General features: G+C 41.7%; 4 protein-coding genes across 4 annotated transcripts; 2 read left to right on the forward strand and 2 right to left on the reverse strand.

The window, feature by feature from the left end:
- Nucleotides 1-1,442: 1,442 nt before the first annotated feature.
- Nucleotides 1,443-2,632, forward strand: LOC100755232 (small proline-rich protein 3). Its single transcript, XM_035451610.1, has one exon. It carries the CDS (start codon nt 1,547-1,549, stop codon nt 2,309-2,311), a length of 765 nt encoding a protein of 254 aa, XP_035307501.1. The 5' UTR covers nt 1,443-1,546; the 3' UTR covers nt 2,312-2,632.
- Nucleotides 2,633-13,565: 10,933 nt separating this feature from the next.
- Nucleotides 13,566-14,728, forward strand: LOC103160046 (cornifin-B). The gene has a single exon (XM_027392876.2). The coding sequence runs from the start codon at nt 14,051-14,053 to the stop codon at nt 14,438-14,440; it is 390 nt and encodes a 129-aa protein (XP_027248677.1). The 5' UTR covers nt 13,566-14,050; the 3' UTR covers nt 14,441-14,728.
- A 2,924-nt stretch (nt 14,729-17,652) lies between these two features.
- On the reverse strand, nt 17,653-19,983 carry LOC100754646 (small proline-rich protein 2H). Its single transcript, XM_027393387.2, has 2 exons — nt 19,215-19,983; nt 17,653-18,535 (listed from the first exon to the last, which is right to left on the reverse strand). The coding sequence occupies exon 2, from the start codon at nt 18,514-18,516 to the stop codon at nt 18,055-18,057; it is 462 nt and encodes a 153-aa protein (XP_027249188.1). The 5' UTR covers nt 18,517-18,535; nt 19,215-19,983; the 3' UTR covers nt 17,653-18,054.
- Nucleotides 19,984-26,762: 6,779 nt separating this feature from the next.
- On the reverse strand, nt 26,763-27,167 carry LOC113833091 (small proline-rich protein 2D). Its single transcript, XM_035450661.1, has one exon. The coding sequence runs from the start codon at nt 27,165-27,167 to the stop codon at nt 26,895-26,897; it is 273 nt and encodes a 90-aa protein (XP_035306552.1). The 3' UTR covers nt 26,763-26,894.
- Nucleotides 27,168-27,780: the final 613 nt, after the last annotated feature.

A 27,780-nucleotide genomic window follows, 5' to 3' on the forward strand; every position in this document is an offset into this window, starting at 1 on the left:
TTTATTCTCACTGCAGATGTTTCACTTACCTCTCAAACAACAGCTGTAGAATTGAGGATCAGAAAAGGGGGGTGACCTATAAAGAACAGCATTAGGCAAACAGGAAGTTGTGGGTGACAACAGGACCAGGCATCCTCTAATCTTGTTGAGAATTTTCATCATCAAAGATACTGCTCTATACATTTTGATGCTCAAATCTTAAAATCTTCCTTGCTCCATGAACCTATAATCCATCATGAATATAATACAGGATTTACTGGAAACAAAAGAGATATGTTCTTGCTAGGATAAAGAAGGGAAGATTTGGAATCTAACAGAGGCCTCGGGTGGGAAGCCACAATGAGCTTGTGTGAACAAACAGCAGTGCAGTGAGAACACACACTAAACAAGTGTAGAGGAAAAGTGTGAATTTGGGCTCATATGTGACTCCTGCAAGCACGAGGGGTGGTTCACAGGGAGCCTTCCTATGAGAATTCCACTCTAGACGTTTTTGTCTTATGATTCTCTGAAGTGACAGAAAACCTGGGGATTCACAACAATCCTAGGCACTTACTGTTGTTTGGTTTGAGTTGTTCTGCTCTCTTTATGGTCTGTACGTAGATTTTAAAAAACACCATAGAGGAAAAAACTGTAAAAGGGCTCTAGTCACACAGATGTGAAAAAATAATAAATTCAAGAGACTAGTAAAGAGGGAGCAGTTTTTAATGTACTATTCTGCAGAAAGGGATGCCAGCAGAGAGAAAAGACAATGGTGTCCATGTGTTGGACTAATACAAGACTAGCTCTTGAGAAATTCCTGACCTTTCTTCCCTTAGGCCAAGACTTGCCCCCTCCCCAAATATCCCATACTTTTGGTTTAGGACATAGAGTCTTATGTAATGAATAATTTGCAGCTGGAGGCTGCCCCCTTTTCTGCTTGTGGGCTCAGTCACAAAGCAAATTGCCTGTAGCTATCTATTTCCAGACAAGCAGCCAGCCAGAGGAGAATGGGTTCTAATGTCTCCTGAGATCTATAATTCTGACAATGTGAAGTGTGCCTAATAATGAAATTGACTATAGCTGGGCAGCGGTGGCCCATGCCTTTAATTCTAGCACTTGGGAGAAAGAGGAAGGAGAATTTCTGTGAGTTCAAGGCCAGCCTGGTCTACAGAGTAAGTTCCAGGATAGCCAGAACTGTTCACAGAGAAATCCTATCTCAAAGAAACTGAGAGAAAGAACAAAAGAAAGAAAGAAAGAGAGAGAGAGAGAGAGAGAGAGAGAGAGAGAGAGAAAGAAAGAAAGAAAGAAAGAAAGAAAGAAAGAAAGAAAGAAAGGAATCAACTATAACCATATATTTCTTATACAGAGACCATAAAATTCCCATAATCTTTTTTCCTTAAAAATAAGTAACAACTATACAAGCAAGGTGCGATTTCCATCCAGCTCATGGAAATAGAAGCATCTTTAATTCATAGGGGAAAAGCAATAAAAAATATTGGGATTCTACCAATTCCCTCAAAACTACCCAATCAGTTGTCCTGTCTCTAGGGTCAGCAGCCTTTGAAGCATGAGTTCCTACCAGCAGAAGCAGCCCTTTGTCGCACCTCCTCAGCTTCAACAGCATCAAGTGAAGCAACCTTGTCAGCCTCCACCACAAGGACAATTTGTTCCCATAACCACCACGGAACCATGCTGCACAGATGTTCCACAACCAGGAAACACCAAGATTTCAGAGCCATGCAACACCAAATTGCCTGAGCCAAGCTACAAGGCTGTCCTTGGGCCAGATTATACCACAATGCCTGGGCCATGCTCTACCAACATCCCTGAGCCAGATTATACCACAATGCCTGGACCATGCTCTACCAACATCTCTGAGCCAGATTGTACCACGGTTCCGGGGCCATGTTCTACCAAAGCCACTGAAATAGATTATACAACAATTCCGGGGCCATGCTCTACCAACATCCCTGAACCTGGACCAGCTTGCACCATGGTTCCTGCACCATGTTCTACCAACATCCCTGAACCTGGGCCAGCTTGCACCATGGTTCCTGGGCCATGCTCTACCAACATCCCTGGACCTGGGCCAGCTTGCACCATGTTTCCTGAGCCATGTACCACCAATAACCCTGACACAGGTCATACCATGATTCCTGGGCCATGCTCTATCAATGTTTCTGAACCTGGCTATGTGAACACTTCAGAGCCCAACTATACCAAGGTCCCTGATCAGGGCTACACCAAGGTACCAGAGCCATGCCAGTCCAAGGTTACTGAGGTGTACCCTACAAATGTCACTCCAGAGCTAACTCAGCAGAAGACGAAGTAGAAGTAACATAGTCCATAGCCAGTCAGGTCCTTGAAGAGCCAACCACCTGATCCTGAACCCCTTCCTGTCTGTTTCTGTCCCCATTGTCTAGGGACCAGGTAGCAATATTTTGCCGCACTCTCTATTGCACTCTAAAAATGTGTGTCGTAGTGTCTTCCTCCAAGCCCTCCAAGATGTCTTTAGAGCCTCCGAGTTAAGCAGAATGTCTCAGTGCCTTAAATGCTCTTCGATTCCTCAGGAGCTTCTCTGAAGCAGAACTCTATGGGATTGTCTATGGGAAAAAAATGCATCTTTTCTGCTTTGCCCCATTAAATTGCTTTTATCTCCACTTTTGTCTCTGTGTGATACGTGCTGCATATTTCTCCTTCCTTTACCTCCCTTTGTGAGTCAAGATCTATATACTGGTAAGAATCCATAAAGATGCAGTCTCACTGGTATTAACTCTGTCACAGCGCACACCCAAGAGGTTGTGAGGACACATTAGGAGGCTCCCATGGAAGAGTGTTCAGATATTGTTTACTGGCACTCAAAGCCTGTAACTTTGGAAAACTAGTTTGAACAAGGTCTTTCTTCTGTATTTGACTGAGCCATACCTAACCACTTTCTCTGCCCTAAGCCACTTCCTCTCATCCTATTGTACGTAGAAGTCAAGATTTCCTGTGTGCACTTCAGTTTTCCTCTTTGTTCTTTCATTTCCCCTTTTAGTTAGCCCTGATACGTATCAGTTCACTCTTTCTCTGCACATCTCTACATACTCTCATGACCAGCTACACAAATTCTACCCTCATTAACTTAGGCAATGTTCCCTTTCTCCAGACACCTAGCACATAAGGAAACTGCATCTGGAGACACGGGAGAAAAGAATGCTTAGTGCATACCTTGAAGAGATCTGTTTCCCCTAGAGATCATGATATTCTATGTCCTTGTCATGCAAACATGCACACACTATGTCCTTCCTCTGCATATCCTGCACTCCTTCTTAATAGTCTTATCCATTCAGGAGTAATGCACAGAACATTTTATCCATTGATTAAAACAGGGGGCGAGTTTTAAGCAATGGAATGGACTCCACAATCCAGATGAGGGAATAAGTATGTACTAAGCTAGGAAAGTGCAGGTCACTGAGCTGTGAAGTCTCAGGAGTGAACGCGGGACTAGAAGTACTCTAAGTACAGCTGCTCCATGGTTCCATGAAAGAAGATAAACATGCCTTTGCCTCACACCTAGAGCTTAGAGTCCCAGCTCCCAGCAGTCATCTACAATGCTATCTTGGTTTCAGGGATGACAAACAGATGAGTCTGTGTGCAGAGGATGAGGTAAAGGAGATCCATCTCCAGAAGCAGACAAGACATAAATTTTAGAAAAACTGCAGCAGTCTCCCGGGAACAGGCTGTGTTTTGGGAAAATTCCACCACATCAGAGGTATGAGTCAGGCGACAAGCAGAAGCAGCTTGTTAGACAAGCACTTCAAGTAGGTTTCACAAGAGTTCCCTAGACATATGGAAGCTCAAGGAGAAAACTCACCCTCCAAATCATCACAAGGGGATGAGAAGTCGTTAGGTAGGAGAGGACATCACCCCTCACACCTGTTAGGTACATACGTGCTGAGGTGGCTTCACATCACGACTGGTTTCAATGGTGGAAAAGTCTAGAGATGAGTGTAGGATGAGTCACTATTAAGTAAGATAATGCTAAGTGCCGATGCACAATGTGTGCTATGCAGCTGTTGTGAATATAGAACAATGTACTTTTATTGATCATATCATTTGGAGCTTTTCAAAACTTTTCAAAACATATCATTCAAAAAATGTTACCTGTTAAGGTAAAGTGTACAGTTCTGTGGCATCAACTCAATTTGCAGTGTGTACCTTTGTTAAAATGCATGCAGATGAGTTTAAGAAACATGAAAATCCCTAATGCTAAATTCAGCAAAATATAAATGGTAGTCACTCCTGTCAGTTCTTTGTTAATGCTCATTTTTGTCTGTCTTTCAGACAATTTTCATCATGTGATGCTATCTTGTACTTATTTTCCGACTTTTATTGTGGTACTATTATATAAGCCCACTGAGTTAGCAATTAGCTAAAGGACACACATGTGTTCTGCCCTTTAGAAACCACTTAGCACAGATCCCCTATAAGGAGCTCAAGCACCCTTCTGGAGTCCTTACTGAAAGAGTCCCTGGTAGCTTTCCTTTCCACACACCCTTTCAGTTATTACATTTTATTTGTTGTCTGTGTATATGCATGTGGATGTATGAGCCCCACACAGTGTGTGGAGGTCAAAGGACAACCTTCAGAAACAGGTTCTCTTCTTCTACAATCCGGAAATCAAACTCAGATTATCTGCCTTGGTGACACTGAGCTTCTCCCTGGGCGTCCTTCCATCTGTATGTCTCCGTCTTCTCTTGTGGAACCGGGAGGATCCACAGCCACTGAGACAACAGCCCCAGAATTTCCAGCTCAACCAGCTGGTCAGGCTATTTCTATAAAGCTCCTTCATTTCTATTAAACTGTAACAATTATGTAGCTAAAGCGATTATGCATCTCTGGATTCTTGCCTTCTCTGCCCAATTAACCCCCCAATGGCCAGGGAAGATGTTTATCCATCAACTATCATTCTTTAACTGACTACTCCCTGGTTACCCCAGCACTGACCAACTACAAACCAAAAGGGGGAATTTCCAATCTCCTTCCCAGATCACTTCCTGTGAAAACAGGGAAAAGGGACCCTACTACGCCACAGGGGCTTGAATTCTCCTCAGAGCTCACCCCTTCCTCCCACTGTGCTGCTGTCCGTCTGTCTGTGACATTAATACTCTTCTCATAACCTTCTTACTCCAAAGGATAACCTCTCCTCCGTGTCCCCTAAGAACTCCAAAATCAAATCTTTCAGGCTTGTTCCCTCCCACCAGGCTTTTCTTCTGTGGTTAGCAGACTCGCTCCTGCCCCCAGTGTTAGGCTAATGTTTGAAGGGCAAAGTGCTGCTTCTACGTGGAAACCCTGAACTTCAAGCCAGCCATGTGTACACAATTTGGCAAATTTCAGGTTGACATTTCAGATCACTGGATCACTATCTTATTCTACATATAAATAAATGACAGGTGCCCCCCCACCGTGGCTCTGCTTTGTTCTCTACATCTTTCTTTCCTCCTCCTTCTGGGCCCATAATCTCTATGGCTGATTTTTTTAAGTCTATTTTTTGGTTCAGGTAAAAATAGTTGTTGAAGCAATTTCCAGTGCATCTGTATTTCTGACTGAGAAAATCTTTAGGTGGGTCTAGATCAACTACTCTCCCAAACTTATCCCCAGCTCAATTTTCCAGGTTCCACCCTCTCTCCCCTGCTGTGTTCCATTGTGCTCTAGAGTTGATCTCCTGCCTCATATTTACCGTCTCATAAACTTCAAAAAAGGCAACCACTTAGCCTAAGTAATTGATCAAATGTGCCACAACCTATAGCAAACTACTTATACATCTCACACTGCCTTCACCAAACTTATTCCTAGATTCACATTGGATCTCTCCTGGCTTGCAGCCCATAAAGCCAGGGATCTTTGCTATCTAGCTCAGGACTCCTCTGTCAACTAAGAGCCCAATCCACCACCCAACAAATGGCTGGGTCATTTAACATTGGGTGAAGTGGTGAGAGGTTTATCCCTTTGCTGAATAATGTAGTGGATTTGATGACAGTGTCTGCACTACTTTCTTCTATACTGGCCCCTCCTATACTGAGAACGCCCTGGGGCCTGATTCTTCCCAGCCTCACCACTCACTCTCCTCCCCAATCCTAAATTACTTTTCTTTGGGAGTGACAAAATGTATGCAAAAGCAACTCAATACCCACCTCTCAAAACCCTTCCTCACCTCTCTCTCTTTCTAATACACACACACACACACACACACACACACACACACACACACACACTTTTAATTAAAAAAAAAAGACAAAAAAACAAAAAACAAAATAGGGCTAGCCTGGCTTGTAACCAAGCCCAACAAGCCTGATAGATTGAGTTTGATCTCTGGAACCCAAAACTGAAAGAAGAAAAGAAGCAACTCCTGCATGTTGTCATCTGATTTCCACATGGACACCATGGCACATGTGCACACACACAAAAAAAAAGAAATATTTTTTTTTTTTAAATTTGGGATTTATTTTCATTTTTATGTCTGTATAGTATGTGTGTGTGTGTGTGTGTGGCGTGTGCTCAAGTGGCGTCACTTGATGTCAAATGAGGGTGTTAAATCCCTTGCAGCCACAGTTACAGGTGGTTATCAGCTGCCTGGTGTGGGTTCTGGGAACCAAACACATGTGCTCCGGAAAAGCAGTAAGTGTTCTTAACCATGGAGGCATCCCCCCAGCCCCAAAATTTTTTTAAAGGAACTTAATAGGAGAAGTTTATTTGGATCGTGATTTCAGAAGGTATAGTGCATCATAGTGGGTTGGTTCCATTGTGGCAGGAGCATGTGACAAAGCCCCTGATGTGGCAGCAAGAGTAGGAAGTAAAGAGATAGAACATATCCAAAAGAAGATATAACCTTCAAAAACCCCTTTGGTAGCCTATGTCCTACAACTAAACCTCACATTCCAAGAGTTCTACAGTCTCCCAAAGTCATGCTACTAGCTGGGGAACAAGTGCTTAAACACTTGAAATTAGGAGTCGGGAGCCAAGTGAGGAATTATTGGACCAAAGCAAGACCAAACACCAGCCTGTCAGACTCCATGCTCTTCATCTCCATGTCTGATGTCAAAGTTCTCTTCAGATATCCAACTTCTTTTAGCTTTGTTGACTGTAACACACTTCTCTCACTTGGGCTGGTTGCACTCCCTGTTAACAGCTTTCCTCACCAGATATCCCATGGCTCTGGCATCTCCAACATCTTAGGGTCTCTCGCTTTCACCATGTTCAGTGACAAAAATAAGTTGTTCCTTTAATAATAGAGCCTTACTATTAGCCTGTGGAGAGTAACCAATACCATTGGCAATAGCCTGTGGCACCCCTTTAGCCAGTGACTCAGATATATAACCCATTCCTGGCACAGAAGGTTTTACTTGGTGGCATAAGTTGCCTAGTTGGTCCTGTGGTTAGGGGTCCCTCAGATAGACCCAGATACACAATTGTCTCCCTCATGCAGAGGGCCTAGTTCTGTCCCATGGAGGCTTTACAACTGTAGTACAAGTATCTATCCCTGGTGCATGAGCTATCTTGTTGGAGCCCATTATCTATGGTGGGATGCTATACTCAACCCTACTGCAGGGTGGAGGGATTTAGCCCTGCCTCAATTTAATGGGTCAGGATTTGTTGGACCTCCTATGGGAGCCCTTACTTTGTGGGAGGAGTGAATTGAGGGTGGACTGGGGGGAGCGAGAGGGACAGGAGGAGGGGTAGGAGAGAGAACGGTGGTTGGAATGCAAAATGAAATTTAAAAAATAAATGTAATAAAAAAGAACTAAAAAAATAAGATGCCTAGTTGGGGCACTGTCGCTCCAATTATATGCTGACTTCATTTTAATTTGTTTCATATGTGTCTGTATTTCAGGAAGCTTCTAAGTAGTAAGCTTCCATGTTGATTTTCAAAAGGCTTTTAGTGTCAGTTGCCCCTTCCCATACCCCCTCCTTTACCTTTCTTTCCCATACCTCTCTCCATTTAATCCTCCTATTCTAGTGTGTTTTTCTCTCCAAAACATTATATTATATTTTCTCTTCCTTGAAGATCACCTCTCCCTCACCCTGGTCCCTTACTAGCTACCTAACTTACGAAATTATTCAGATTGAAACACACATATCAAAAGCTTAAAAGCTAGCATGCATGTAATAAAGCAAATATTTGTCTTCTGGAGTCTGAGCTGCCTTCCTCAGCATGACTGTTTCTAGTTCTATCCATTTACCTGAAAATTTAATAATTTCATTTTCTAATCAGATGAACAATATTCCATTATATAAATGTGCCACACTTTCTTTATCTATTCATCAGTTGGTGGACAGCTAGGCTGTTTATGATTTCTAGCTGTTATGAATAGAGCAGCAATGTAGATGAGTGTCTCTGTAGTAAGATACAGAGTCTCTTGGCATATTCCCAAGAGTAGCAGAGCTGGATTTTTGAGGTCGATTGATTTTCAGCTTTTTGAGGAAACTTCACACTGATTTCCACAGTGGCCATACCAGTTTGCACTTCCACCAGCAATGAGTAAGTGTTCCCTTTCCCTCCATCTTCATTAGCGTGTGCTGTCATTTGCTTTATTTAACTTGGCCATTCTGACTGAGGTAAGCTAAAATCTCATAGTCTTGATTTGCATTTCCATAATGGTTAAGGATGTTGAACAGTTTTAAGTGTTTCTCTGCTATTTGTCTTTCTTTCTTTCTTTCTTACTTGCCTACTTTCTTTCTTTGACTTTCTATTAAGTTCTATACCCTATTCTTTTAGTTGGATTGTTTGTTTTCTTGATGTTCAGTTTTTAAGTTCTTTGTATATTGTGGACACTAACCCTTTGTCAGATGTATAATTAGTAAAGATGTGTTTCCCATTCTGTAGGCTGCTGCTCTGCTAGAGTGATGGTTTCTTTTGATATACAGGAGCTTTTTAGTTTCATGAAGTACCATTTATTAATTGTTAGTCTTAATGTGTGCTCTCTCAGTATCCTATTCAGAAAGTCATTTCCTACATCAATGAGTTCAAGCCTAACCTCCACTTTTCTACTATCAGATTGAAGGTATCTGATCTTATGTTAAGGAATTTTATCCATTTGGTGCTGTTTTGTTCAAGGTGAAAAATACAAATATATTTTTATTCTTCTACATGCAGTTGTCCAATTTGGCAAGCACCATTTGCTGAATATGTCTTTATTCAGTATATATTTTTGTTTTTTTATTAAAAACCATGTATCTGTAGATGTGGTGAATTATATCTGATCTTTATTTCTATTCCATTGATCAATGTGTCTGTTTTTATGTCAATTCCATGCTGTTTTTATTATTATAGTTCTGTAATACAACTTAAAATCTGAGATGGTATTACCTCCAACAGTTATTTTATTGTTCAGGATTGTTTTAGTTATCCTGGTATCTCTCTCTCTCTCTCTCTCTCTCTCTCTCTCTCTCTCTCTCTGTGTGTGTGTGTGTGTGTGTGTGTGTGTGTGTGTGTGTGTGTGTGATATTCTATATACAGATTTTTTCCAATTTCTATGAAGAATCGTGTTAGATTTTTGATGGGGATTGCATTGAATCTCTAGATTGGCTATTTTTTCACAATATGAACTTTCTTGAACTTTTCATTTGTCTTTTTGTTCTAGTTAAGACTTGTATACTATGTTGAATTTCAAACAATAGAAGTTCTAATTGAACCGAAATAGCAAAGAAAACAAAATAGGTGTCAGGTGACTAGTAATAAATGGTATATTTGGCCAATTCCCAAGTATTCAGCTGCCATTATACCAGCATGCCTATTTTCATCACATTTTCATATACTTGTCATACAAGATGTAACATAACTGTATTGAAAAAAGAGGATTTTTTTTTCAAAATCCATAATTCTTTGTTGAGGACTGGGCTGATCCAAGGGTTCTCCCAAGGTTCCATGTATGGAGAAGAAGCACATCTCCTCCTCTAAAGCTAGAAATAGGTTTTGCAGAACCATAATGGCCTGAGGCCTTGAGAGAGCCAGGCTTTGGATACTGAGAACCCAATTCTTGTCACCATGCTTAGCTAACATTGTTAGTCTCAAGGCCTCTGTGTGCTCCATCTATAGTATTCTTGAGATACTCTGTGTTCCCTTGTACAACATTTCATGATTTTCTTCCTTCTGACTTTATCCCATTGTATGATAGCTTCTACTGTCCCTCCCATTTCTGCCCTGGAAATAATGTATAAGATGTTGTATTTCTTAATAAGCTACCTTGTCATAAGATATAGCTTTGCAAGACCTCCTAATTCCAAACTTTCCTATCCCCTGATCTCTCTCTCTCTCTCTTTCTCTCTCTCTCTCTCTCTCTCTCTCTCTCTCTCTCTCTCTCTCTCTCTCTCTCTCTCTCTCTGTCACTGAAGGATGACCTGCTAGTCCAGGTCAATTCTATGTTTAACAAATTAAGTAACTCACTGGTCCTATTATCACATGAATACTAACTTACAAAGTTTGCTAAAAACAAATAATAGATAAACCCCCTATAGTAAAATAATTTTAGATGTGAATTTAATCTACTCGTATATGCAACTCTTTCACAATAGAGCAGAAACTCTCACAAACAAAAACAAAACATTAAGGAACATGACATTTGGGCAACTGGAGATGTTTCTTTAGCACACTCTCCTAAAGAGTGTTTAAGCATACTCATAAGGACCTGTACTGAGAATGACTGGCAGGTTCTGTTGTGGCCTCTGTCTCAGCCCTTGTGACCCTGGAGCTTGCCAGGTAGTTCCAGCATTTGCTTTGGGATTTGCTACTTGAAGGATTTGCTTCAGATAATGTCTAAATTTGAACATTCTGCCTTCAGATATTCCAGTGGCTTCAGTTTTGGGGGTTCTATCCAAATACCACCTCCTAGAAGAGTAGTTCATTACCTCCTTGATGTTTCTAATTGCTTATATTGATATCCTTTTCTTCCATAGAATTAACTATAAAGTTCTCATGCCCATCAAATTTTTTTTTGTTATTTGTAATGGATTTCTGGCTTCTCCTCTAGTGTGTGTAGTCCAAATGATTCAATATCTTTGTTGTTTTTCACTGATACATCCAAGGCCAAGAATACTACCTGATGCCCCATAGACACTCAAAACTTCTTTGAACGAATAAACTGGGTGAGTTTGTTTTTTATAGAGCTAGAGAACTCCAAAAATTTTCCATTGTCTCCCACAACCCACTATAACTACAAGAAGCATCATCAATGCCAAGTACACACCCTAGGAGGGAGGTTCCAGGACATGTCATTACCTGAAGCTCCGTAACTCACTCTTTCATAAGCCTCACATTTGGCTTGGCAGTTGCCTGATCCTGCTCAGTCTTGGGAGATTCCATGTGTCACCATTTGGTGTTGCAATCTCCCATAGCACAGAGTCTGAGGTCTTGATAGTTGAGAGCAATTCCATTGTGTTTCGAATATGACAATAGATGGGCATAAAGAAATTGGAATTTTCTTTAATGAAGTAAAAAAAGAAATAAAATGTATGTAATATATCCTTACTTCATTCTACACTAGTTTGTTTTTATGTTTTCATAGAGAGAGTTAAATAGATGTGATGAAAATGAGCAGACAGAGAATAGGCATCTTTTATCTGAGAAAGAATCCCTCCAAGTTGATTTCAAACAAGAGTCAACTAAATATGGTTGTTTGCCCCAAAGATCTTTTCTCTTACTACCAAATATTATTTGCTTACATTGAACTCCACAGTAAACAAGAGAAAAAGAATCATTTTGTGATGAAAATTTCAAAATTTTAGTCTGTAGTCCTTAACCTTTATATCAAGTTAACTGTTTTTGTTTATTATGCATTTTCTTTGAATACTGGTGTAGAAAGAGAGACTTTGTAGTTAATCATGATTTCTGGTAAGGAAAGAGGAAGTGAGATGAAGCAGCCCATGCCATAATGGTGGATATTGGATGAGATGAAACCATCTTTACAGGTTAGATAAGTGTTGTCCTAGCTTAGAAGAGAAACTGCTACCAAAGAAGAAACCTGTTTACACATCTCCCCTCTTCCTGTAAAACATGGCTGAGCTTGAGAAAAGATGCTCTGTGTGTCAGGCTCTGCTGAATTCTCTCCTATATACCCCATGTGTGCCCTTCCTAGACTTTATGACTAGGCTCTTCAAATGTCCTTCACCATGAAAGCCCACCTTGCCAATATACTGATCTCACCTCAGTTTTCATCTCCCCTGTAACCATCTGCCCAAGTATTTACTGCACTAGACAGAAAAAGTAGCTGGAATAGAAGAACCAAGTCACTTTGGACCTGAAGCCAAATTGTCCTCTTGCTTTACACAGGTCAGAGCTTCCCTTCTGTAATAGAGATTTCCAGCCTTGTGCCTTTTGTTTTTGTGACTTTTCTTGGAAAGGGGGCTCTCAAGATAAAGAGGAAAAAAAGAAAAGAAAGAAAATCACTTTAGAGTTTTTGTCTGTTTGCTTGTTTGTATTTGTTTTGTTATGTTTATCTCCCTTTTAGTTTTAAGTCCACTAAGTAATGGATAATTAGAACTGTGGCCTAAATTAACCTGAGTAGAAGAAAGTGATGACATTATGCCCATTGACTCCCAGAAGAACCAGAGTTATCTTGGTTATCCCTCACCCACCATGCCCACCATAGATCCTAATCATCCCCCAAAACTCATCTAAACTAAGGATCTACTTATGACACCCATAAGATGGAATTTCTGATACCTGGTTTCCTGGATTTCCCATAGCATCCTCCCTGTTAATATCTCATGTAAAGACGGTGGGGTGGGGGGATTCTTCAGGGTTAATGCTTAGATGGCATAATTGTCAGCATGTGAAAAAAATCACATTACTAGTTTCATCACTTAAGCTGAACCAATAAGTGGGTGAAGCACCCAGGATGAATCACGTCTGACAGGTAAGCAATGAAGATGCACTGGCCCCAAAGGCTCCCATTCCCTTGAGGCAGGGCTTGCTCTTTCTATAAAAAGCCAGTGTGAAGAGGGTGCTACACCAAATCTCAGTGACAACACTGCCTGTTTTCTGCATACCAGGTAAGCTTCTCTACTTGGATACTTTACCATTTATCTTACGCATTTATGTGACTTTTTACTGTAGCCTCAATTGAATTTGGGTGTCTATTTTCTTCTCTTAATGAAATTTAGTCATAGTTATAATGCAGGTGAATCACCTGTATTATAAACCCTAGAACTTTCTTTTAAAAGTAATCATGATTGAAGGAACTTTAAGCATAACTGATGTGACCCATCTATCCTCGCTGTGTCTGTGTCTAGGTAAGAACACAAGCCTATTGCACTTCTAGTGACATCATTTCTTTGTCTACAATTTTAATACTGAGAATTTTATTCTTTCAATAAAAACATTTGGTATTTTGGACTGTAAAGGAAAATTTAGATAAAGAAGAATTGTCTCTATAAAACTGCATCTATTTCATTCAGAAGAATAAGAACTAAAGATAATCCTGTGAGGGGTCAGTGCCAGGAGACAAGTGCAAATGTGATGGCAGTTTGGGAAGGCAAGAAAAATTTCTGTCGTGCTCGCTCTAGGAAAGCTGCCTAGAACTAGCATAGCAGGTGATCTAGCAAATCCATGGCAGCTGAGCAAATCCAAGCAAGAAGGCATGAAAGGGTCACCTGAGATGGAGGAGTGTGTGAGCCACATGTGATGGTGAGGTATTCTGGAGTGGCCACGACATTCTCCAGGACACAAAACATCTTATTTATTGCAGCTGAGCAGTGGGCTTTGAGCGTTTTATTGTTTTTATTTTCTACATGCCATCACATTTTCCATATGAGCCCATGGCATCAGTCTCATATTCCTGCTAAAGCCCACTGCTGTGGTGATAGCTGTGTCTCATGATAGGTAGGAAGAGGGGGGAGCCAAAAAGACCCTGTTTTTTTCAGAACCAAACAGATCACCTTTAAGGACCTCCACGGCGAAGTACCCTCTGTGATAGAGAGAGAAAGGAGAACCTACTTCTTTAGACATTGGAAGTGGTATTGGCAGTGGTTTCTTGCAAAGTCATTCCCTTCGTAAATCATTTATTCTGTGTCTAGGTCCAGCCATCTTTGAAGCATGAGTTCACACCAGCAGAAGCAGCCCTGCACAGAACTTCCTCAGCTGCATGAGCAGCAAGTGAAACAGCCTTGTCAGCCACCACCTCAGGAGCCATGTGTCTCCCAAATCAAGGAGCCCTGTGACACCAAAGTTCCTGAGCCCAGTCACCCTAAGGCTCCTGAGCCCAGTCACCCTAAGGCTCCTGAGCCCTGCCACCCCAAGGCTCCTGAGCCCAGCCACCCCAAGGCACCTGAGCCCTGCCACCCCAAGGCACCTGAGCCCTGCCACCCCAAGGCACCTGAGCCCTGCCACCCCAAGGCTCCTGAGCCCTGCCACCCCAAGGCTCCTGAGCCCTGCCCCTCAACTGCCACTCCAGTCCTAGCCCAACAGAAGACAAAGCAAAAGTAATATAGTCCAAAACTGTGCTTTGGAGAGCTGATCACCACATGGATGCTGAGCACCAATTTCCATTCTGTTTGAGTATACAAGGCCTTTACATCACAGTCTCACCTCTCATGTATATCTTAAAATGAAGTACTACAAAGCTTTTTTTTTACCTATAAATGTCGGACATATGCGTCTCTGAATTCAACTGAGAACTTGTTTCCTGAGATCATGTGTCTACTCAAAACACTTCTGAAGAGGGAACAAGTTAAGAGTGATTCAGTTCTGTTATGTCCCCATTAAATCTCCTTCTACTCCTAACTATATATTGTTGTCTAACTCAGTGACTTCTTCCTTTTTCCTGTGAAGCCAAAGCTATTCACAGACACAGGAGGGCAGAAGGGGATTTCCTCCAGTTGACACCTGATCCTGGCACTAACATCTGATCCTGGCACTAACATCTGATCCTGGCACTAACATCTGATCCTGGCACTGGAGGAAGGGAGGCAAGCTCCTCCCACTGAGAATGACTAGGGTGTCAAGGAAAGTTATGTAACTGCCATTAGAGGCTTTTGCCTTTAACACCAGGCCAAGAGGAGGATTCTCCTGTTAGAACTCAGTGAATCTCTCTGAAGTTTAACTAGTACCTGCCCAAGCTGACTCTGATGTATCTAACTCTGAGTGTTCTGTCCCCAAATTAGGTTTCTTGGTTTCTTTCATATTCTACTGTATCTGTTCATATCAAGAAATCTTCCAACAGAATTAAATCTTCCCCTTATTATACATTTCTTCTATGCACCTATAATTCAAACTCGCCCCAACAAACCCTAAGACTCACAGTCAACACAACTGTTATTTCTTCACTGCTAAGCCATCTCTCCAGAGTCACAATTGTTATCTCAATCAGCCCTCTTCTGTTTTCATCAGGGAGCCTCCTAGATAAATGCGCTTAACACTCCACCCCACAACCCAACACACACACACACACACACACACACACACACACACACACACACACACACACGAGAAAGAGAGAGACTCACACACAGTAACATAAACACATAAGCTCACATACTCACATATACATACACACATACACTCACATTCACACACACACACACACACACACACACACACACACACACACACACACACACACTGCAGCCCTCATACAGTAATAAACAAAACCTGATTCACCAGATACTCGGGTCAGAGTTTTATCTGAGCAGAAGTAAAACTTGTATCCTACCAGGAAACACTTCCAGGGAATCTTTTAGCTGCCCATGTAACAAGATTATTCATTTCATAGACAAGTGTCTACAACATATCTGTTGGCCCTATCAGAAACTTTTACATACTTATCAACTCTAGCTTTAGTTTCAGAAGTCTTGATGTTCTTGTTTCCTAGTCCTGAGGCATCTGAACCTTGGTTCACTTCTGAGTGGACACCTTTACAGGCAGAGTGAGGGTTTTGTCAATGTTGATCCAACTAAGAGCACTGTGGAGGTGACACTTGGAACTAGGCAAGGGGCATTTCATGAAGAGAGGCTTTCAAGACAGTCATGAATATAAACAATGTGGAATGTGATGGAATAAGACAGTAAGCACACACAAGGTACCCAGAAGGGACGCTGATGCTGTGGTGGTCCTGTCTATGTCTCAGGAAATTAAATGAAAAGCTTCCATTGAGAACATTCACAGGAAAAGCTGCCCTGCACTTTAAGTAAGTGGAAGCCCTGGTAAAGAGGTGGATCTTCATTTTTTTCATTTCCATGTATGTTTTGTCTCTCAAATACAACTGCCAGAAGTCTTCCTTTCTTTTATACCAACTCAGTCTAAATTTACGCCCCCCCACACACACACATACACCCTATATTTTCTTTCCTCATGGTATGACAGAAAATTCTTTTATTCAAGAGCAACATTTAGCATTTAATATTAGATGACTGCACAAAAGATCTCCAGAAAGGCATTATCTTTATAATGCACTGATCAATTCCCTAAAAACATTATCATCACTCTGTCCTTTTCAGAACCTAGTAGAAATGTTAACTCAGCTTCCTTAGGCTGGGCTCACACCCTACTTTCAAGGCTCTTCTAATCTGAAAACCTTAGTAATGTTGTGATTATTGTAATTTAAACTTCTGGGGGGGAGTGGTTTTGAGACAGGGTTTCTCTGTAGCTTTGGAGCCTGTCCTGGAACTTGCTCTGTAGGCCAGGCTGGCCTTGAACTCACAGGCATAGTTCAAACTTAATAGAAGATTACTTACAATCTCATTTGAATACCCAGTATCACAACATGTGAGAATTAACTGGACCAAGGAGGCTGGGCACTTGGTAACTAAACGGCATGGCAGCAGTGACTCTGCAAATCATATTAACACTGAAAACACTAGTATGCTTCAAGTATGGACTCACAAGTTTCAGGAAAGCAGTGGTGATAGGACGTGGTGCTTTGTGGGCTGTTAGAGAAAGAAGGTGGCCTGCACAGAGAGGAGACAAACCATTTCACACCTTAGAAAATAAAGTGTGCAGACTAATACATTTAAGTCATATTTTCTGTACTAGTTGCATATAAGCCACATATAAGTGATATGTACATAATGAAGGGCAGGGGCAGCTGATAACTATTTACTAAGATAATTTGTTCTCAGAAATCATGCTAACCTCATGAAAGTACTGAAAATCCTATACCTAGAACAAGTTTATGGTATACACATTGTTTCCTGAACTGGGGGAAGAGGAATTGAATTTTGGAATACTAAATTTATTCCTCAAAAGAACCAAATAATACTTGAAGGCAATAAAAGAGTTTGAAGTATCTAAAATTTATTTAGTGCGGCCTTAAATTCAGAGAAAATTGATCATCACAGTCTTGCCTATATATTCTCTGTAGTGTGACTATAAATGCCCTCCATAATATCATGTGCTTGAATCCAGAGGTTAGAACTATTTAGAATGTTGTCGGACTCAAAGTGGGTGGAGCTTTGCCAGTAACTGGGAAAGGGATTTGATGTCTTACAACATCACCCCACTTCTTGTCTGCTCTCCACTTCTTGATTGTGCATGCAATGTGACCATTCATCTGCCACCATGCCTTTATCACCATGTCTGTATCCTCTCAAACTGTAGACAAAATAAGCTCTTTCCTCCTTAAGTTGCTTCTTGTGAGTTATTTGTGTACAGGAAAAATAAAAGTAAACAATTCAGAATCAAAAGAGGGTACTCATAAGGCATTTTTTCAAAGAAATTTTCTATTCCATCACAAAAATTTTACTTTATTCAGAAATGAAACAGCAGTAGCAATTGTTTAAGTTGTATAAATCCCTGCCCAAGTGAAAGGCAGACCGGGAAGGCTCTTCTGGGGGCACCAAGGTAACACCCGCTGTTCTACCTTCTGTGTATCTGAGATACAGGGCCACAGAGAAAGGGGCATTTTCAGCAGCCCCTTGACAGTAGCAGGAGAATAGTCTCATGGAAATGCCTTCCCTAGTAAAGGCATTTGGGGTGTGGATTAAAGGTGGAGAAGATTCTTCGGCATCCATGAGAGTCTTTGAAGGGAAGATGGAGGTGTTGCTATGGTAGTAGGTGAGATGGATTTTCTTCTCTTCTCTTGGTCCTGGTGACTGTTGAAGCACTCACTTGCTCTTGGGTGGGCACTTCTGCTGACAGGATGGAGGAGGTTGCACAGGAGGGCATTTCTGCTGGCATGGCTGAGGAGGACAAGGCTCAGGACATTTGGGGGGAGGACAAGGCTCTGGGCACTTTGGAGGAGGACAAGGCTCTGGGCACTTTGGAGGAGGACAAGGCTCTGGGCACTTTGGAGGAGGACAAGGCTCTGGGCACTTTGGAGGAGGACAAGGCTCTGGGCACTTTGGAGGAGGACAAGGCTCTGGGCACTTTGGAGGAGGACAAGGCTCTGGGCACTTTGGAGGAGGACAAGGCTCTGGGCACTTTGGAGGAGGACAAGGCTCTGGGCACTTTGGAGGAGGATAAGGCTCTGGGCACTTTGGAGGAGGACAAGGCTCTGGGCACTTTGGAGGTGGACACACAGGAGGAGGCTGACAGGGCTGCTTGCACTGCTGCTGTTGGTAAGACATTGTGTTGAACTCTCGGAATCTGAAAGACATTACATAACAGTTCTCTCAAGAGGTAATTCTCATAGAGAAATCTAATTTATAGAACTCTGGTCAGTAATTCTCTCACATAAACACTGTTCTCCCCAACTCTTCTTCTTTTAGGACTCCCTGGATTTTCCCTTCCAATTCAATAATTTGTTTCATTTAACTTTGTTCTTAGGTTGCACTCCCCATGCCCAGAAACATCTCTGCTCCAAAGAGAGGTTTTGCTTGTACAAAATAACATATTCAAGAACAGCAGTCTCAATTTCTGAAACACTAAGTAATCTCAAAACCAATCCTTATCACATCAGCACCTGTGAAATCCCAGAAGATGGGTTTCATTTCAGAGGACACCTAGGAAAATTCAAGGGTCCAATGCCTGCTAAGATATAAGCTTTTGAAAAGGGTACAAAATGTAAGAAAATAAAATATACTCTGCTCTGCCACTATCTTCAAAGCAGTCCTTCCCTATTGTCTTGATTTTCCACATTGGCATCAACCACCTACACACAAGACACAAGCAAACTGACATAGTGTATCACTCTACTACATTGCTAAATTTCAGATTGGTAGCTGACATTGAACACATGACAACTTAGAATCATTAAACTGTTTTCTCTAAATTAAACCATATGAAAAGGCCATAAACAGACACCAAGTCAGGAAGTCAGACTCACCAGGTTGTCCGTAGTCTGGGGCTTGAGCTCCAAGTGTGTTGCAGTCATTCATGCTAGCACTTTTTTATAGGACTAGCTGCCCCACCCAGTAGAATGTATAGATGCTTGATGGTGGGCAGATCCAACAATTTCCCAACCAAAATGCAAATCTGGGTATAACTGGCTTAACCAGGACTCTCCAAAATAGAAAATATCCTGTTCTTGGACATAGTCACTGGGTTGATTGCAATGACTCAGAGGCCATTCTGTCTTTCTCAGTTTCAGAATTTTGTTGCAGCTGGAGAAACTAGGGGTTTCCTAGCTGGTTGTCAAAAATTATCTTTCTTGGTTTTAGATACTATCTCTTTCATCTTTTCTGGATCTACTTCAGCTGCTTGTCATTTTGTAGCACTTAGATTTATTTATTCTCATAAGACTAAGACAGTCTGCCTCTTAATTGTGGTATTTGATGAGTATTTTGCAATAAATCTCTATGTAATTAATGTGTTTGTAAGCCTTGTCTTTTCTCATTCCTTTAGTATTCTAAGAAATATGTAAATTCTAAAAATTTACATATTTACATATTTAAAGTGCTGTTTCTAGAGCCTTCTTGTTTTGATGAAGTTGTTAAAAAGGCTTCCAAAGGTCAATGTAATTGAATTTTAACTTAAAAATTAAAAGAGAATGTGAAAAATAATATCACTTAATAATTAGAGATGGAAGAATAGAATGAGGAAGATGAAACAAAGCCTTTAACTAGCCCCAGCTCTGCTCTGAGAAGCACACAGGCACTGAATCAAACTCACTGAAATGTGTCAGCTTCCTGTGACTGCTGACACTTCTGACAGTAAGGAAGGGTTTAGCCAAGAATGCCACTGTTCATGTCCCTAGAGGGAAAGAGTCATCAGTTCAGCACCTGAGGCTAGGTAACCCCACTAGTGGATGACTCACAACACAGGCTAGTGCACATACCACAGGACAAAGTCAATAGAATTCACTCAGTATGTCACTTACTGCTCTCCATATCCTCAATCACATCTAAAGCATCATCTGAGGAAAATATTTGATTTCTGATAACCAAAATTAGAAAATTATCTGGCCAGCTGGGATTGTAGTGTCACATAGTATCATTTGAGTTATTCTTGAGGCTCTTGTTCTAGATACATCACAACAAAGGGAATAAAGGGCTAAAGGGGGACAGTGAAATATGAAGGGTTAAATTGGAATGGCAAGTCAGGATAAAGGAAGAAATATGGAGAGAGATGACTAATGTTAAAGTTGATAAAACCATTTGGATACCTACTGCTATAGAAGCTTCCAAAAACATACACCTATACATACACATACACATACACATACACATACACATACACATACACATACACATACACTCACTCACACACACACACACACACACACACACACACAGATACACAAACATGCACATACACTTACATATACACACACACATACACATATGCATAAAGAGTTTTAATAGTGTTATCTCACAATGAGTGCACAAATACTGTAACTTGACACCTTATACTAGCAAATAAAAATACCAGTATCAGGAAAGAATTATCTCTTTTGAATTGTTGGTCAGCAGAGTCCCATAGACCACCAAGCATTTTAGGCTATTGACAATACTCTTTGTTACCTTCCAGAATTCCATTGTTTGACCCTCTATCACTGAAGATACCACATGCTTGAGTCACAGAATAAGGAGAGATAAAGCAGATACTCAGCTGGAAACCTTGTCCCTACTAGCTAGCTTTCATGATTCTGGAATTTCATGTGCATGCAAACAGAGTATAAAAGCAATCATCAGTCTCACCCATCTGTGAAACTTATGAGTTACAATGACTGGCCTGGCAAAATATGCCCACTGGTGCAACAGTGTCATAAATGTTATGGGAGTAACCAACTGCTTTCTGATTATATCTAAAGACTTGCTCAATGAGAAGGAACCCATGCTTGTTTTTGGTCCTGTTAATGCAGCCAAGAACCTGTGGCTCAGTAGGTCATAGGACTTAGGGGAGAATACATAATTATTTTTCTGCTAAATGGGCATAAAATCAAAATGATTCCATATGGATTAGTACTATAGTCATAGATCAGTGTTTTATTTCTTCTGCATCAGAGAACTTTCTTCTTGCAATATGGTAATTAACACAGAGCTCCTCAACTGATCAATGTACAGAGAATAGCAGTCTTGGGAGTCCTCAGTATTTTTGTTGGATTGAGTGGGAAGATTAGGAGAATCAGAAATTGTGGATAGCATCAAGGAAACAGTTTTCCCAAACACGATATTACAGTTCTACATTTGAACCACAGCAACTGGGGCGGGGGCGGCATGGACAAAATATATGCAAGCTAAAGTCAGACAAAAACTGAACATGAAGAGATAAAGGTAACCATGAAATCTCACCACTAGCTGATGAGCTATTTGCATTTGATAACTTTTGTGAGAGAGCTGTTTTCCTTCAATCAGGTGACCACACTCAAGGATAGGTCATACTGCCAAGGCTCCTTCAGCACAACAACATGGACTTGATAGACAGGCGGAGGAAAACTCCAACTTACATCAGTAGTAAGAGGACAGTGTCAAGAGTGTTGATAGAGGAGTTGGTGGATGAGGGGATTAAGGTAAAACCACACAATCTGAAATTATCAAAGAATTAATAAAATATTATTTAAAAGAAATAATATTAAGAGAAATAAGCAAATATCCAAAAGACAAGTGTCATGTTTTTCCCAGATGTTGAATGTAGGGGTGATGATTAATATGCTTTATTTGCCTATACTAAAACATCATGATGAAAACTTCACTCTCTACAATGATGCATACTAATATACTAATCCTGACAGCACTGTCACAGGAGTCAGAGCAGCTGGATATCTTTCCAGGCTGAGACACTCAAGATGAGTTCCTTCCACTGAAGCTCCATGAACAGCAGCCACAGATGAACAAATAGCATGGACATTTTCTCCAAGTCTGAACCTTCAAGACAGAGACATGGAACACATGTGTCCACACACATGAATACTCACACATTGGTGATTTTGAGATAAATATTAGATTCTCTTAGTTTTATGACCTTTTAAGGTCAGATAACCACGAGTTCCTCCTGCATATATTATTCTGGATTTTTAAAGAATTTTTATGAGTCAAATGACAGGACTGAATATGAAGTTCTGATGTTTTGCTAGTTCTTCATTTTATTTGGTATTTTATGATATAATCTACAGCATTTAGGAAAAAGTCCCTGGAAAAAATCAAGATTATAAATTAGCATATGATAGAAATAATATCAAGCAATAGGAGGGTCCACATTGCTACACTGAGCAATGATTTACTTGTTTTTGTTTTAGGTTGACAATGATGTTGGTATGCTGGAGATGATGGGCATGGAAATAGTAATGGGCATGGATATGGTGCTCTTAGTGGGTAGTGAGGGTGGCAATAATTTAGGGAGGCAGTGGCAGCTGGTGTGATAGCTTGTAGTGGGTATGAAAATGATGGTGGTATTTGTCCCGCGCTAACCGCCTCGCCAGCAAAAACGACACGCGGACACGCCTCAGGATCCTTCTGCAGTAAAGCTTTAATGCCTCTTGAGAGGAAGGGCATTAGCTTACAAAATGGAGACCCTGAACGCCCGAAAACCCCTCCTTATATAGGCTGGCAACCGTCGCCTCAGAAGTGTTACATTCTGACTGGCTGAAACCCTCGGACCATGTAACGTCAGCTGATCGAACCATATGACGTCACGGGAGGGGTGGAGACTAAGGGCAGGAAAGTTACAAAGTTACCCATTGCGCATGCGCACAGCTTCCAATGGCTCCTTACATACGCACCGGCTCCTAACATATCCCCCTTTTTTATTAATTAATGATAAGGCTTCATATTTTTACAAGCAAGTAGGTCACCCATACATTGAGGGATAGAGGCAGAGGTTGTACTTCCCAAATCATACAATAAGACTGTGTATGAGAGTCGCCCCTAGGCTGTTAGCTTGACCCGAGCTCTCAACCTGTCTTCCGCCGTTTTTCTGGGAAAGGGAAACTGGGGCAGGCAACCCTTATGCAGGACAACATGCCTCCCAGAGAAGCCTGCATATTAGGCAACTCTCTGTGCGATGCTTTGCTCGACATCCCTCATGGGCTGCTCAAGCCAGACACTCTACCCTGTGCAATGAGCCTAGGCTCCGGGTGTGCAAGAGCTGTCTGACTGGCGGCCTATTGCTTAAAAATTGTTAACCAAATTTTAGTGGAAGCCCCTTGTTCCAAGGCTACAAGCACTTGGGTGATCTTAGTTTGAGCCCTGAGCCTACAGACCAGCCAGAGAAGCAACACCAATCCGAAGCAAACGGTTGTGCCAGACATTCCCACCCCCACCCATTCTTTTGAAGTAGGAAACAGCTGAGGTGACCCATGACGACAGTCCCTCGGTCAGTGACAGATCGATAGCGTCTGCTCAAATTCAAAGGTTCAATTCTGCAATATAAACTGAAAAAGGCTTTTAGACAAATTAGCTGCTTTGGTAAAATTCTCATATTGGGTGGAGGTAACACATAGGCCAGGGAGCTTCTGCTCACAGCCTCTGCTCAAATTCAAAGGTCCAGTTGTTATTGACACATAGGCCTTGGTCAGCTACTGAGAAACAGAGACTTCCCTTAAGGGAAATAGTCCTATTTTCACAAAGCTCTGTTCATCCTCAGGCAGAAAAGGTAAGCCCAGCTCTTTATTGGTGGCAAAGAGTCAGGGAAAAACCTGTGCATTATACATCACCAGCATCGGAAGTGGGAACGTTGACGTGATTCCCCAACGTGGTTCCCCCTAGGGAACCATCTGTGTATACCACTAACCCGTCTTTTACTAATATTATTAAATTCCAATTTTTGGGTAATGCAGAAAGCACGGGAAGACCTCTTTGCACTGCACCAAGGGAAGACATTTGCTCATTAATAGCTCTTAAATCATAGAGCAAACACCATTTACCTGATTTCTTTTTGATGACAAAAATTGGAGAATTCCAAGGGGAGGTTCTATGTGCCCCAAAGCCAATTGTTCCACATCTAAAGTAAGTTTTTTTTTTAAATTTTATTTATTTATTATGTATACAACATTCTGCTTCCAGATATATATATCTGCACACCAGAAGAGGGCACTAGATCTCATAACGGATGGTTGTGAGTCAGCATGTGGTTGCTGGGAATTGAACTCAGAAACTCTGGAAAAGCAGTCAGTGCTCTTAACCTCTGAGCCATCTCTCCAGCCCAAGAACAAATTCTTAACATCAAAGCTTTTAAAGACCCAAAGCCCACCCCCAGTGACACACTTCCTCCACCAGAGCCACACCTCCTATTCCTCATAATCCTTTCAAACAGTTTCATTCCCTGGTGACTTGAGCCTTTGAGGGCCATTTTTTTTTCCGTCTGCCCTCAAAGACAGGAAAAGCCAGCTTTCTTTTTATCTTCTTATAGGGAGGGGGTGCTTTAGGAGCATCCTGCAAAAGCGCCGTTTGGAGCTGCCTTCTTCGAGGTTTTTTGTTACTTTGTATATGGTCATCCAGATAGTATCTTTCTTTTTCACCTAGCTGAGCTGCTTCCTCAAAATCTAAAACTTCATCTCCTGAGCTTTCAGAGTCATCAGAACTATTAAGATTTAAAGCTTCAAACTTATTTACAGAATCATTTAACAAATTACTCACTCCCTTGTCATTAGACACCCCGGGAGGTCCTTTTTCCTTATACGTTGCAGTTTCTCTTCTTACACACACTCCCATGTCACTAGACACCCCGGGAGGTCCTTTTTCCTTATAGGATGCAGTTTCTCTTCTTACACACACTCCCATGTCACTAGACACCCCGGGAGGTCCTTTTTCCTTATATTTTATTGGGCGCGCCCCACCTCTCACTACATTCGGTTTCTGACATGTAATTCTGGACTGCTTTAAGATTGCTACAACCGTGAGAAAGGTCAAGATGGCTCCTAGTACTAGTAAAAGCACAGAAGCCTCTACACTAACCTCCCAAAATGGCAACATTCCCAAGCTAAAGTCCAGACATGCCTCTCCGAATCGTACCTCCCTGCAGTTCTGAATCCTCCTTGTTGCCAAGGGGTCTCCTATGGTGCTGACGATGACGAGGTCAATTTTCCGGGTTTCGGCACCAGATGTCCCGCGCTAACCGCCTCGCCAGCAAAAACGACATGCGGACACGCCTCAGGATCCTTCTGCAGTAAAGCTTTAATGCCTCTTGAAAGGAAGGGCATTAGCTTACAAAATGGAGACCCTGAACGCCCGAAAACCCCTCCTTATATAGGCTGGCAACCGTCGCCTCAGAAGTGTTACATTCTGACTGGCTGAAACCCTCGGACCATGTAACGTCAGCTGATCGAACCATATGACGTCACAAAAGGGGTGGAGACTAAGGGCAGGAAAGTTACAAAGTTACCCATTGCGCATGCGCACAGCTTCCAATGGCTCCTTACATACGCACCGGCTCCGTGGTGATAATGATAGGATGTGGCCGATGGAAATGGGTATGGTAGTGAGGACACCAGAAAGATGCAAATAGCAGCTTCTAAACTATCACTTGCTTTTTTCTAATTAGGTGCCTCAGATTGTGCCAATCAAATGTTATGCATTAGTTCAATGTGACCAAAGACAAGACTTTGGCATACTTAGGCGTTACCACAAATAACAGTAACAAAATGTTCAACATATTTAGCCATTAGAGAACTGAAAATCAAACATATACCACAGGTATAAACACAGGTACAATCAAAATAAGAAACAAGTCCTGGCAGAGGAATGAAGGAAAAAGAACAAAAACCCTCAGGCTGTGAGAGAATAGAATACCCCATCAAATAAGGAAATCAGTGTGGGGTTTCCTCCAGTGAAAAACACTTAAGCAGAATTATCATGTGATTCAGCAGCATCACTTGGGTTCACAAGAAAAGAAGTCAACTAAAGCATACAAGAGATATTCTGCATTACTGTCTATATTTCAGAACTGCTACCAATGTTAAAGTATCTTTAATAGTAAAATAGTTAGTCTAGCTGATCACCAGTGAAAGAGAGGTTTAAAAAATGTGGCACTTACATATACTGGGGTAGTACTGAGTCACAAAGAACTATTCAAACTAATAAATGAAACTGTGTATCGTCGTGTTAAGAAACATAAATACTAAGTAATCTTTGCTGTGACTCAAAATTCATTCAAGACCTGATTACAGAAGAATAACCTGGGGATCAAAGAATAAAAACAATGCAACAGGAGCATATCAGGCAGGTAACAGAGTGAATTTTAGAAAACAAGAACACATGAATAGCATCAACCAGATTGTGCTTTATTCAGGAAATGAAACCATGGTGGAAACAACCCAACCAAGATGACTGAGAGTTTTGGAAACATCCTCTGAGTGCACAGGGTGAAAAGCTGCTGCTCTTCACTCTGAGCCTCTGGACACTGAACCAGTGAGGAAGGATCACTCTCAGCAGCCCCTTGACAGCAGAAGCAGCACAACCTCAGGGGAATGCCTTCCTTATCAGGGTGACCACAGACACATGGAGGGCAAGGGTGGAGAAGATTCTTCTGCATCCATAACAGGCTTTGAAGTGAAGATGGAAATGTTTCTAAGGAAGTGGGTGAGATAGATGTTCTTCTCTTCTCTTGGTCCTGATGAGTGCTGAAGCCTTTACATACTCTTGGGTGGGCACTTCTGCTGACAGGGTGGAGGAGGTTGCACAGGAGGGCTTTTCTGCTGGCATGGCTGAGGAGGACAAGGCTCAGGGCACTGTGGAGGATGACAAGGCTCTGGGCACTTTGGAGGAGGACAAGGCTCTGGACACTTTGGGGGAGGACAAGGCTCTGGACACTTTGGGGGAGGACAAGGCTCTGGGCACTTTGGGGGAGGGCACACAGGAGGAGGCTGGCAGGGCTGCTTGCACTGCTGCTGTTGGTAAGACATCGTGCTGAAGTATCAAGATCTGAAAGACAGTACAAGAGAGTGTTCAGGGCCGATCCACAGAGAGAAGACTGAGGGAGGCATGGAACATTAGAGCCATTTATGCACATATCCCCCAAATCCTGTTTTAAGGCATCCTTGATTTTCCCTTTCCTTTCAGCATCCTGTGGCACTGGCCTTGGGAAATTTTGTTCAATACATTCCCTTTCCAGGAGAAAATATTTTGTTTCAATAAAATAAATGAGGCTGTTTTCACACAAAGGTATCTTTGAGTCAGTTTCAGGCTCTAATGCTCTGAGCAATCTGAGACCCATCCCTTGTGATATCCCTGCAGGTTGTCTGTAGTTTAGAGTAGAGGAGGGCTCATGAAAGTTCCAGGTTCTAATACTTACTAAGGTGGAAGGCTATGAAAAGCACACCAAAAGATGTATATGAAAGAGAAACACATTGTGATCAACAGCATACCAATTAAAAGGTAAAGCCACTGCATTTAGTCCCTCAAAATTTACTGCAGCACAAAACACCATAAAGACAGGCCAAATCAATAAATGTCACTCACCAGGTTCTCCAAAGTAGCCCAAGACTTGAGTACTAGCAGTCTACAGTCATGCAGCCA

The sequence above is a fragment of the Cricetulus griseus genome, assembly GCF_003668045.3.
Source record: "Cricetulus griseus strain 17A/GY chromosome 1 unlocalized genomic scaffold, alternate assembly CriGri-PICRH-1.0 chr1_0, whole genome shotgun sequence".
Lineage (NCBI taxonomy): Eukaryota > Metazoa > Chordata > Mammalia > Rodentia > Cricetidae > Cricetulus > Cricetulus griseus.

Excerpts from the sequence above, each read along its gene's own strand:
- LOC103160046 (XM_027392876.2), top strand. The coding sequence starts at position 14,051 with ATGAGTTCACACCAGCAGAAGCAGCCCTGCACAGAACTTCCTCAGCTG.
- LOC113833091 (XM_035450661.1), bottom strand. The coding sequence starts at position 27,167 with ATGTCTTACCAACAGCAGCAGTGCAAGCAGCCCTGCCAGCCTCCTCCT.
- LOC100755232 (XM_035451610.1), top strand. The coding sequence starts at position 1,547 with ATGAGTTCCTACCAGCAGAAGCAGCCCTTTGTCGCACCTCCTCAGCTT.
- LOC100754646 (XM_027393387.2), bottom strand. The coding sequence starts at position 18,516 with ATGTCTTACCAACAGCAGCAGTGCAAGCAGCCCTGTCAGCCTCCTCCT.